This window comes from Mesoplodon mirus, assembly GCF_964341445.2.
Source record: "Mesoplodon mirus genome assembly, chromosome: 6".
In the NCBI taxonomy this organism is placed as follows: domain Eukaryota; kingdom Metazoa; phylum Chordata; class Mammalia; order Artiodactyla; family Ziphiidae; genus Mesoplodon; species Mesoplodon mirus.
In genome coordinates, this window is record NC_138982.1 from 78,566,451 (window position 1) to 78,579,664 (window position 13,214).

Genomic DNA, 13,214 nt, shown 5'->3' on the forward strand with positions numbered 1-13,214 from the left:
GCGTGCAGCAATGAAGACCCAACGCAGACAAAAATTAATTAACTATTTTTTTTTAATTAAAGAAAAAAGGAAACATCAGTCTGTACCTTAAGCAGCAAGACTGTTTTTGGTGAAAAATCTGCATCTGTTATGTTCATATAGACATACATGTACTTGGTTATAATGTAAAATGCAAAATTGTTCTTCCAGGAGTTGCAGTAAAAATGTTTGAAAAACTGCTGTAAACAATCTGTGTGGGAGGTGGTACCATCCCCACTTAAGAGATGTGAAAACTGATGTTCAAAGAACTTAAGGAATTCAACTTGGGTGAAGCCTAAAACGGCAGAGCCGGGACTCAGAGGTCTTCTGGGCACAGATTAGAAGCTCTTCTCTTTGCCCATCAATGTGCACACTTCCCACTGGTATCCCTCGAGGTCTCTCCACTCCCCAGAGCTCCACCCAGAACAAGACCCGAAAGCCCATCAAGTCTGCTTTCCCTTCCAATCTAGCTACTGAGCACAACCAACGAGAAAGAGCTTCGATGACTGCCTGAGCCATCTTCTCTGCTACCTGCTTGTGCACACTTCCCTAAACGCCTGCAGAGAAACGCAAAAACGGCACATGCTCCAGCCAAGTGACGCCTCACAGTGTCACTAGTGTATGTGGCTTGTAACATGGGCAGAAGTTACTCGGCCCAAAGCTGCAACCTTGGCTGGCAAAATACTGTCCACCACGTAAAATTAATGTTAACTTGTAAAGGCCTCTGGTTTGTAGTTGCACAACAGCAATAAGTATAAGCTTTTTGGAAATACAGATTCCTGGGCCTTCCCCTTGAAGAAAATCATCTCGTGGATCTGGAGAGCCCAGGAGTCCATTTTTACGCATACCTCCCTAAGGTGGTTGGATTCACAGCCAGGTTGGAAGGCCATTATTCCATCTTTTAAAAACCCCCTCCCTGGACCCCATACCACTCCCCTCTCCCTCACAGCCAGAAGGTTCCATCTCCCTCCCCGCCTTCTACCCACTCCTCAGCATTGTCAGAGCTGTCCTCCCACCATCAAAGAGGCTCTTGGTGGAGGTTCAGCAATGACCTCCACATGGATAACCCAACGGGCACCTCCATTCCTCGTTTTGCTCAGCCTCTTGAACCCAGGCAGAACTCGCTTGGTCTCCCTTCTACCTCTCCAGCCACCCTTCTTATCTTCTTTGTAAATCCACCTCCACCATCCTGCAAATGCGGGAGTTCCTCGGGGCGCACTCAGCCCATCTTCTCTTCCTGCCCCACACCCTCCCCTGGGGTCCCCCACCTGAGCAGCACCCCTAAATTAACATCCTCAGCCCAGACCTCCTTTCTGAGCACCACACCCTCACATCCTGCTCACTCAGCGGCTCTTAAACCGGGGTCGAGTATAATTCTCAAATGTTAAAAACCCAATTCTCATACAAACAAAGACTGAGCATATTTCAAAGGGTTATTAACTCATTAATAAGGGACCCACTAAAATGACAAAGCTTGGTCAAAAGGGGATATAAGAAAAAAAGGTTAATAAAAAGATTTTTAAAAGAGGTTATAGGGAATTCCCTGGCGGTCCAGTGGTTAAGACTCCATGCTTCCACTGCCGGGGGGCCTGGGTTCAATCCCTAGTCGGGAAACTAAGATCCCGCAAGCCGTGCAGCACGGCCAAAAAAAAAAAAAAAAAAAAAGTAGTTATAAGAAACTTACAAGTGGTCGATGAAAAAAAGGTATGATATGATTGCTAAATGAGATACCAAGCCGGTTAATGTCCTGAAGGATCTCTCTTCTCTACCAAACAGAAATCATTTGCATCCTTTCTAACTTTACAGAGTATGGGTCCTAAGGAATAATAAACAAAGTGACATTCCCTAAAGTACTGGATGCCGCCGAGGTGGGCTTCCTAGACAATGCTCCAATGTGACATTAGAAAGTCACTAGATCATCTTTTATTTCCAAGTTTGGCGATAATTTTTCTTACACTGGGGTCTATGAATTTGGATGGGGAAATATCACATCTTTATTTTCACTAATTTCACTGAAGTTTAGCCTTCCCTTTATTATGAATGTAGGCAACTAATTACAGTAGCACTTACAGTGTCTGTGACTTTGTGACTTTGCCACTAACAGAAATCACATTTTCTCATCACAAGAGGATTGCTGCAGATATCCTGAAACACTGTCTATGCTTATCACCACTTAAAATTACAGAAATTATCAAACTTGCCACTAGATCTTCTTATATGACGCATTAAAAAAATACATACTATTTTGTCACAATTTATTATATTTTAATAACTATATTTCAATATCACTGGTTTCTTTTGTAATCCTATGCATTCTGTTTTATACATTTAAAAACATTTTTCTAAGAAAGGGTCCATAAGTCTTCAGAGAGGCCTTTCCTGACTCCCTGCAGTAGGACAGGGACCCCTGTTACACATTCTCTTACCACCTTATCTTCCTCCTTCCAGCACTTACTACCTGAATTAAATAATAAATTAGTGGCTCTCTCACTAGGCAATGGGAGGAAGGGATGGTGTCCATCTTAGTTATATTTTGTCCCCAATGCCTTGGCATAGTATGTCTGGCTCATAAAATACTCTCAAGAAGTATCTGTTAAAAAAAAAAAAAAAGGGGGGGTCCCTGTTGGCACAGTGGTTAAGAATCTGTCTGCCAATGCAGGGGACACAGGTTGGAGCCCTGGTCCGGGAGGATCCCACATGCAGTGGAGCAACTAAGCCCATGCACCACAGCTACTGAGCCTGCGCTCTTGAGCCTGTGAGCCACAACTACTGAGCCCACATGCCACAAGTACTGAAGCCAGCGCACCTAGAACCCATGCTCCGCGATAAGAGAAGCCAGTGCAATGAGAAGCCTGCGCACCGCAAGGAAGAGTAGCCCCCACTCGCCACAACTAGAGAAAGCCCGCACGTAGCAACAAGGATCCAACGCGGCCAAAAATAAATAAATAAATAAATTAATTAATTACAAACAAAACACCAGCAAAAAAGAAAGACCTGTTGAATAAATGAACATCTGTGACATGTGTAACATGCAGACGGTGGTCCATGTTTCTTTGAAATGAGGAGCATGTACAACACTCTACCCAGGACCCAGCTGGTCAGACCCTTTGATGACAGCAAACCTGCTTGTTCCTCGGGAGCCTGCCCTACTTGGCCCTATAACAGAGCTTTCCAGCCAAGCCCACATCTTGGCTCAGAAGCTGGATCACCCTAATGTTTTAAGCCCCAATGTAAGGCCCTCGACCTAGATCTCCATTAATATCTTCCATGGCAAGGATTAAAGGATCTGCTCACGAATTAAAGACATCTGCTCAAGCCAAGGGGTTAGAGAAATGGTGGGATTCTTTGGGGCGATGGATTCTCTACCCCTGCCCCAGCCAGCCATGAGGAGTGGGGAACTCTGAAGCGGGGCACAGGCTCACCATCAGGCCATCTGGGAACAGAGCGCACATCCGCCTGGGGCCTCAGTATGACCCTGGGGGATAAAAAGACGCAAAAAGGCTATTCTAATCCCAAACTCCTTCTGAGTGTTTAACCCCGACTCCCCCCCCGACCACTGCATGACTGCAAAGCTAATTATTTAGAAGTGGTCATAAACTGGTGTGTGGAAAGAGGCCCTGTTGGACGTAGGTGGTCAGAGGGGACAGCTATCTAGAGCCATGCGGGAGGGTGATGAGAAGGGCAGGAAGGATGGTCAGTGAGGGCCTGGCTATGGCCCCTACTCAGGCCATCAGGGAGCTAAAGAGCAAGGTTCACGGGCTCCCCAGGTAAATGGCTGGTGCTGCGATTTCAGAAAATAGCACCTGCCAAGGAGGCTGCTCAAACATTCAGATGACCCACTCACCTGTGTATGTCCTCCCCTTCCAGGCCATGACCATCAATGGTCTCTCTCTTCCTGCTCTGTCAACCTACTCATCCCTCTTTCGGGGTAACAGTACTCAACCAGCTTACCTCACCCAGCTCATGGGGGACTCAAAACTACACAGGTGTGAAATATGGGGAAATGCTTTGCAAACTCTAAAGCCCTCTACAAATGTACCAGGTGTCTTCTAATTCTCGTTGCCAGGTCAAATGGGTGGTAGCCAGAGGCCTGGGTCAGGGACGCAGGATGGGCCAGGCAGGAGGAACAGAGCAGCCCAGTGAGGACAGTGCTTCTTCCCTCTCCCACTGAGACCTAGGACACCAGGTGTGGGGGAAAAGGAAGCGGGGGGCAAGTAAACCAAGTCCGGCAACGTAGGAGAACTTAGGCTCTCCTACACCCCATGCGCACTCTGTGGTCCACTGTCATTTAGCCTCCAAAACCTACCACAATCACCAAGGGAGACACAAGAGCCCCATAGAACAAAACCACAAAGCTGGGCGTACCTTCCAGGGAGGCGGTGTGGTTGGTATCTCCATTCTCAAGAGAGGATCCACTTTCAGAAGAAAGGGGAAACACAGAGCACTGAAATCCTCAGTTCTTCTGTCCACATGCACGCGTGCCCGTGTGCGCACACACACACACACCCCCACCCCATCCAGAGGCTCTGCAGCGGCCCAGTGCAGAGGGGCAAGGAGCCATCAGGAGCTCAGCTCCAGGGGACTGTGATGGGGAGAGTCCTGGCTGCACAGGCCCCCCAGCCATGTCTCGCAGCCTCCGCTCACACCCGCTCTGGCCCTCCACTGGCTTCCGGGCGCCCCTTCTCCAACGATCTGAGGTGACTGCTGTGGCTCCTATTTATTAGGCACGTCCACGTGCCACACAGTGTGCTGGGTGCTTCCTGTATTATTTCTGATCCTTTCAGCTTTGCAAGATGGATATCATTACCACCACTGACAACAAGAAAATAGGCAGGGCCCAAGGTCACATAGCTCCTGAGTGTCTAGCTGGCTAAAAGCCCATGTTCTTTCTATAACATCACACTGGACTACATCTTGTAGATAACAGAGAAGAAAGTAAGAGGAAGAAAGTGTTGTTTTGGGAAAATTAATCCAGTCTCTCCCGCTCCAACCCAACCCTCCACTGTGGCGTAACTGCTCTTGTTATTAAAAGGGCCGGTTTCATCATGTCTCTCCATTGCCTAAAGAATCAAGTCCCAAAAGCTTTGTCAGGCATTTAAGATTCTTTCCAATTCACTTTTCCAGCCTCATTTCCCCAACCCCACACTCAAATCCTCGCTTCCATCCAGCCCGGCCCATCACTCCTCATTGCCCACGTTTCTGTCTTGGATTCCCTGCCTGCAACACTAATTCCTTCAACCAAACACAGACTGCGGGTGACTGCATGCCAGGTCTGGGCGAGGTGCTGGGAGAGGGAGGATCCCTGCTGTCACAGAGCTCAGAGTCTGCCTTCCTTGTGAGGCATGAGCTGCAGCCCTTCTCTGGTCCCTTGATGCCCCAGAGCGTGACCCTGGTCCGAATCCACAACACTGTGTGTTTGCCACTCCTACGGCACTCAGCCATTCCCCCAACTCGTGTGCCAGTTCTGTTTTAAAACTTCCTCTGTAATGTGTTTACTTCTGTGGAAAAAGTGCACTCCAGGTTCCAAGCAGCATTATCAATGGCAATTAGGCTCTCAGGCCAGCCCACAAAAGCCTATTAAATGTATAGAGGTGTAGAACCTAAATACATGTACATTAAAAGCTCTGCAGGAGAGACCAGGGCAAACGTCTGCTGCTTCCTGCACCCCTACCCACTATGCCATCAAGTTCTGAGCTTCACGCCACCCTCTGGGGCAGAGGCCTGAGCAGTGGCTTGGGAGGAGGGAAGCAGGTGGGAGCTGGCACGACAGAGATGGAGGGGGAAGAACGCTGATGTGTAATTCAGGGGCCTGGCTCCCATCTCCACTCTGTCTTTACAAACTGGCATCCTCAAGTGGGTGAGTCCCTTCCCTCTCAAAGCCTCACTTTTCTCTTTTAAAATCAGGGAGCTGAGTTAGGTCAGTAGCTCTCAGACCTCTGAAGCTCACAGATTGGCAGGATATATTTTTAAACATGTATTTAAAGTATATGTTTAAAAATATATAGTGTGTATTACATATATATTTTAAAATAAATTTTATCAATTAAAGGCTTTTTTAAAAAATCACAATATACTATCACTGCTTTCATTTTTTTCAAAAGGACACTATAAACCACCCCTCCACCCCCCCACATGCACTCCCTCAATATGGACACCGTATAATAGAAATGAAGTTTTTAAACCGGAAATATTTGGAATCGTGAAAAAAAAAAAGCCATTCACCATTGTTATTTTTCCAATTTGTCTGTGAACCAGTGGAAACTTCATCACAGCCCAGCTCCAGGCCTCAGCCTGATGATGGAACCCTTGAGCTGGGTGAGGCTGAGTCCTCTCCAGCTCTGACATTACTCCACTCTGAGCGAGCTCTGGATGGAGACTATACAACAATCAGCATGGATGGCCCTGGGGAAGGGTCAGCAGCAGGAAGGAACTGAGTGGGAAAGCAGGAAAGGGCAGTCGGCTGCAGGGGTAGGGACAGGACAGCCTGGCCTCCCCAGCTGCAGGCCCAGGTTCGAGACACCAGCCTGGGAGGGCTGGAACTAACCTGTCCCAAGTGTTGACTGCCGCTCTCTCCACCCCAGAGTGTGGAAGGCTGGGAGTCCCCAAAGAAACTTTTTTAAAAGTTCCTTTACTAACTTTTTCTGATCAAAAACTAATGCACATTGATATAGAAAACTTGGGAAGTACCAAAAAAGCATAAGCAAAGAAGTAAGCAAAAGTCACCCACAACTCCACCTTCCAGAACAATCACTGTAAACATGTTGATGCACTGCTAATCCCTCAAACACTTCTGTAGCTATCTTCAGCCACCCTGGGATTCAGTTTTGTATCCTGCTTTTCCCCTAATTATCACACTCAAATACTTTTCCATGTCCTTAGATATTCTTCATAAGCATCATAACATATTTTGATAATAAACCCAGCATTCTAGTAAATACCAATATTCTTTATAAACATTACTTTCCATGGCATGGATAGGGCCAGAAATCATTTAAACATGCTGCTATTGTTAAGCATTTAAGCCACTACCATATTTTTGCTATTGTAAAAAACGTGGTGGGTGTACACCCCTGTCCATGAATCTCTGTAGACCCCTTTACACTTCTCTGTATCTCTTGGGTCACAGCCCAGTGCTCTGCGCGTATCTGCCCCCAGTAAATACTGAGTGGACAAAGAAACCCAATCCACTCCCAGGAGCTGCAGAACCCTTATCAGATGGACGTAGAGTTTATATTTACAGAGGCCCACCCTGGTGTCCACCCGCCACTCATCACTGACCCTACACCTCAGGCTCACACCTGCTAAGTCAATCTTGGGCTTGGGGAAAGGAGAAAATGTCAATTCCTTGTTGAGGCCTCCCAGGTTCTAGGGCTCTCAGCAAACCTACCCACCCTCCACACCTCCAGGTGGAAAGCATCAGCAGACCTCAATTGCCTAGAGGACTCCCGCACCCCCTCCTGAGGACTCAACCCACCCCTCAGGAAAGTCATGGCTGACCTCCCTCTAAATTAATGTATGGCTCCCCTTCAGGGGTGCTCCCAGAACTTCAAGTATCAGCACTCACTGTTCTGTCTTTATCTGCTCACAGGACTGACTCCCCTGCCCGACAGGGCAACACCAGAGGGCAGGAACAATGTGTGTTTTGCTCCCTGCCCAAAATCCAACCCAGTGCCAGCCAAACAATGGGGTTGATAAATAAATGTTTGCTGAATGAAACTTCTTTCTGGTCTGAGTCTCAAGCCTTTTATTTTCACAGGAGGGAGAGGAAAGGGGAAGAAGAGAGGAAAGTAGGACCTCCTAAAACAGCCCAAGTGCAAAGACCTGATAGGGGGTGGCACTGGAGATGGCCCCCTCAACACAGTCCAGCAGTCCTGCCTGGCCTAGAAACCAGCCCAGACCAACCGGCAGCAGGAACAGAATACAAACAGATCAAAGACACCTAGATTTGGGGAAGTGACACTGCCCCACTCCAGCCTCGCTTCTCTCCAAGAGAATGGTCAGATCTAGAGGGGCAAGGACCTTCCTTTCCCACCCATTTTCATACAACTAGAAAATACAGGGCCACTCCTCACTGGTGAACCCAGAAGGGCAGGGTATTGAGAGATGGAAGTATTTAAAGCAACTCAAGCCACACTCCATTTTTTCTCCTCACGTTTCGTCCGGCATCCTTGCCACACCCAAAAGAAAAAAACTGGAAAATCTGGGTTGGAGAGAGTACCAGCAGCAGGAGGTTCCCTTCAGGAACTTCAGGAAAAAAAGGAGCCAAGATTGTCCTAAAATAAGGCAGACCAGAAGTTATACTAGAGGTGTGGAAGGAGGCCGTATTATCCTATCACACACCCACAGCAACACCAAGGCCAAACCAGGGGCCCTGGGTGCCGTGGACACACCCATTCCAACCCCTCTCAGGGATGCCCTGCGGCATTCCTCCCCCACCCCACAAGGGTAGCAAACTCCTCCAGAGAGCCTGCACTCCCATCACCTTGGCCCACCCCTTCTCCACTCCTGTACGGTTTTGCAGTTTAGAGCTACGTCCTCTGATTTCTCATCCGACCCTCCTGGCAACCTTGTTAGAGTGGTATTTAAAGCGTCCCCATTTCGCGGATGAGAAGATTAAGTCAGGTGCATTAAATGATAGGCCGCATCACAAGCCAGAAAGTGGCTGAGGTTCCAGCCAGCCTCAGTTGGGTGAAGGAGCTGAACTCCCCCGCGGTGACCCCCACCCGGCCCCGCCAAGCCTGGCCGGCGGGCGGAGATCCACGTGGTGACTGGAGGTTCGCGGCTGCTCAGAGCCGAAACCAAGAACTAGGTGGCTGGCTCTAAAACAAGGTTTCCGGCAGTGCTGGTGGCAAGCACCCGCTTCTTACCCCGTACTCACACAGGTGCAGGGCCCGGAGTCTGGGGTGCAGCACCCCCGCAAGCCGCCGGCGTCCGGCCCTAGCCCGCGGCCGCCCCCTGACCTGCGCCCCTGCAAAGTTGTGTCCGCGGCGCAAGCCCCCCACTCCCGCGAGGGATCGCCCAGCGCCCCCGGGGTCCCCCACCCCGGGCTCCTTTCGACCTTTGAGCCCCGGAGCACCCTGCTGGGAGTGCACGGCGACCGCCCCTCTGCCTCCCCCGCAGCCACCGAGTCCCCGCCTGCTCGGCACGCACGCCCCCCACCCAGGCGCCCGGAGACATCTATCTCCCCGCACGTCCCGGGAGGGCCGGGAGCAGGGAACTCGGACCCTCGCCGGGCGCACGTGCCGTCCTGGCCCGGACCCCGGCGCCACAGCCTCACCCAGACCGCCAGCAGCAGCCACGCCGGCACGACCCGCGCCATCCCCGCCGCAGCTGCCCACGGCCGGCTCTGGTCCCCACTCGGGCTCCCGCGACCGCAGCTCCGCCGGGGGCAGCCACCGCCGCCACTTCCCAGCCGCTCCCCGCCTCCGAGTTCCCGGTGCCACGTCTGCCAAAGCATGCGCACCGCGCTGGCAGAGCCTGCCGGGGAGAAGTGCGTGCTGGGAGTTGTAGTTTGCAGCATGGCTGAGCAGGGGTCCGCGGGTGTGAACTTGGCCCCCAGGCCAGGTAGAAGCCTGAGTGGAGTGCGACATGGTCAGGGTCAAAGAGTAAGGGAAAGCAGTTAATTTGGGGGGCTTGCTCTGTGCCTAGAGCTTTAGAAACAAGATCTCCTTCAGCTCAGGTAAGTTTTATTTTCCCCACTTTGAGGATGAGGTGGCGGCCCAGAGAACTTAATATGACCCAGATCACACAGCCTGGAAATGGCAGAGTCCAGTGCTGCTTGTAGAGGATAGGAAAAGCCGTCGTCCCTGCCTCCCTCCTACTGTTTCTTTTTTTCATTCAGAAAACTTTATTGAGCTATTGGAAAACAGTTTGACATTTCCTCAAAAAGTTGAACAGAGATTACCTTATAACCCAACAATTCCATTCCTGGGCATGTACCCAAAAGACTTGAAAACAGGTATTCAAACAAATACTTGTACACAAATGTTCATAGCAGCATTATTCACAATAGCCAAGAGGTAGAAACAACCCAAGTGTCTATTGAGGGATAAATGGATAAACAAAATGTGATATATTCATACAGTGAGATATTATTCAGTCATTAAAAGGAATGAACTACTGATATATGCAACAATGTGGATGAAACTCGAAAATATTATGCTAAGAACGGAGCCAGGCACAAAAGTATGCATATTGTATGATTACATTTATATGAACCATCCAGAAATAGGAAAATTCATAGTGACAGAAAGCAGATTAGTGATTGCCTGGGGCTGGGGGGAGGAGGAATTGGGGAGTGACTGCTTAGTGGGTACAAGATCTCCTTGGGGAGGATGAAAATATTTTGGAAAAAGAAACGATGATTGCACAACATTGTGAATATACCAAGTGCCACTGAATTGTACACTTTAAAATGGTTACTTTTATGTTATGTGAATTTTATCGCAATAAAAAAATTTTTAAAGAAAAAAAACCTTCATTGAATCCATTCCTTGTGCTAAAACATTCATGTGTGGAATCAGTTATTCATCCAAGAATTTTTATTAAATACCTACTATATCCTGAGGCTCAAGATATATAGTAGTGAGATGGACAAGGAAGTGCACAGTCTAGGATTGATAGGTTATAGCTGAAAGATCTTTGCTCACTGTCTGGAGGTTCCAAGCTCAAAACCTAGAAGTCATCCTTGATTCATCCTCACTTCTCAACAGGCCCATCCAACCCATTACCACATCCTGTCAGTTCTACCTCCAAAATATAACTCTTCTGCCACCTCCCAAGTCTAAGTCACTGACATGTCTCACCCACTCAAGGGCAAGACTGCTCCTTCCATTTGCCTGGTGCTTCCTCCTTGTACCCCCTACAATGCAGTTGTTAATGTCAGTCAGATTTTGTTAGCCATTTCCTTGAAACCCTCCAATGGTTTCCCATTGCCCATAAAATGAAATCCAAACACTTCCCCATGACCTGTGAGCCATGCATGGTCTGGGCCTGGCCTCTAGACTTCATCTCCTGCCTCTCCCCTATGCTGTCCACTTGGCTCCAGTTACACAAACCATCATTTCCTGCCCATCCCCCACCATCAGAGCTGTTCCTACTTCAGGGCTAGTACTTTTCCTGTTCTCTCTGCCTTAACACTCTCCCTGGTCCTTGGTCTGACTACCACCTTCTAATCCCTTCAGGACTCTCCTACATGTACATCCTCAGAAAGGCCCTTGGAGCAGCCCATCTAAAGGATCTCCACCCCCAAGCCCCTTATCCTCTAGCTCAGGTTCTGCTCATTCCTTGCCAGCACTTGCCACAGTCTGCCACTACTCATTTAGTTGGTGTGTTCATGGTCTCTTGCTACAAGTGGAACATAGGTTCATGTCTCTCTTGTTAGCCACCTAACTGCAGAGCCTAGCATAGGACCTGAGCCTCAGGTGGTTCTCAGAGTTCTTTTTGATAAATAACTGATTGAATGAAGTAATGTGTTGGAGAGTTTCAGAAATTCCTGAATCAGGCGGGAGACAGGGCTTCCTCTGCATGCTCCGCATCCTCAAGCTCATGATCTGCATATGGGAAAGTGGGCCTTTCAGCTCCTCCTCTGTTTTTTTTGGTGACTGCGCCAGGCCAGGAATGGAACCCCAGCCCTCGGCAGTGAAAGCGCAGAGTCCCAACCATTGGACCGCCAGGGAATTCCTGGTCTCTGTTTCTCATCTGTAAAATGAAGTGGCTGGTGAGGATATAGAGCACCTGTACTCCCATGCATTGACGATGGGAGTGTAAATTGGTTCGTCCACTTTGGATAACAGTATATGTATAAAATATGTACCAAAATGTTCATAGCAGCTTTATTCATAGTAGGGCTGAATTGTGCCTACTCCCCCACAAGTTCATATATTGATGTCCTAACCCCCAGTACCTTAGAATGTGACTACATTTGGAGATAAGGCCTTAAGAAGTAATTAAGTTGAATGAAGCCGTTGGGATGAACCCTAATCCAATATGACTAGTGTCCTTATAAAAAGAGGACATTATGACACACAAAGAAAAGGAAAGACTGTGTGAAGACACAAAGAGAAGATGGCCAGCTACAAGTCAAGGAGAGAGGTCCTCAGAAGAAATCAACCCTGCTTGTTGCAGTTGTTCAGTCAGGGACAAAAATGAGTCCAACACATGAGATGTATGCGTTAAAGCACAGTGGTAGAGGGCTGTTGCTCGCTCAGGCAAAACAGCAAAGCCCTCAGTCCTATGGCGTATTTATTTAAGCTTTATCTAATACAAAAAGGTTCTTTTTAGCACAGGCTGTGTCGTCCTTGAACATCTAAGCAATGCACCTCCTTACTTTCTTATGTTCCCAATTATACCAAGGACATGCGTGGATCAGTGCCCAGAGCAATCAGTACTGCCTGCAGTCCCGAAACATTCTCACGCACCCAGCTTGTCAGGTGAGCCGATTCTTGGGTCACGTCTTTTCCCATGTCCTCAGTTACCCTGCTACACTGCTGATACTTTGATCTTGGACTTCTAGCCTCCAGAATTGTGAGAAAGTAAATTTCTGTTGTCTAAACCACTCCTCCTATGGTACTTTGTGATGACAGTCCTAGCAAACTAATACAGTGGCTAAACTGAAAACAATCCAAATGTCCTTGAAAAAGTAGATAAGTAAATGATATCCTATTCTGCAACAAAAAAGAACAAACTACAGATATATACAAGAACATGGATGAATCTCAAAACCCTGATGTTGAACAAAAGTAGCCAGACACAAAAAAGCACATACTGTAAGATTCCATTTACCTGAAGTTCAAGAACAGGTAAGCGTAATCTATGGTGATAGAAGGAAAATAGGGGTTCCCATGGTGGGGGCGGGGAGGAGGAGAGATCAACTGGGAAAAAATATGAGCAAACCTCTGGGTACGAGAAATGTTCTAGATCTTGATTAAATGATGGTTACATGAGTCTACATGTATGAAAATTAATTTATTAATTGAGCCGAATTAGTTGAGCTGTATGCTAAGATTTGTACACTTTACTGTATGTAAATCATATCTTGATTTTTTAAAAGTTCAAAAAATGAAGGGTAGAGTGAACCAGCTAATCTTCAGAATCCCTTGTAACTCTTGTATGTATCTCCTGAGTCCAAGACTGGCTAAAAGCTCCTGGGTCCAGACGAGGGCTGAGCTCTGCAGAAATTAACTGCCAAAAGGGAA

General features: G+C 48.1%; 1 protein-coding gene across 1 annotated transcript in view; it reads right to left on the reverse strand.

Annotated features, from left to right (window-relative positions):
* The window catches only part of PDIA5 (protein disulfide isomerase family A member 5), a 93,897-nt gene extending 84,429 nt beyond the window's left edge, over positions 1 to 9,468 (reverse strand). The window contains exon 1 of the mRNA XM_082624897.1: positions 9,296 to 9,468. Within this exon, the coding sequence (XP_082481023.1) occupies positions 9,296 to 9,337 (42 nt within the window). The 5' untranslated portion in view covers positions 9,338 to 9,468. The remainder of the gene's footprint in view (positions 1 to 9,295) is intronic.
* Positions 9,469 to 13,214: the final 3,746 nt, after the last annotated feature.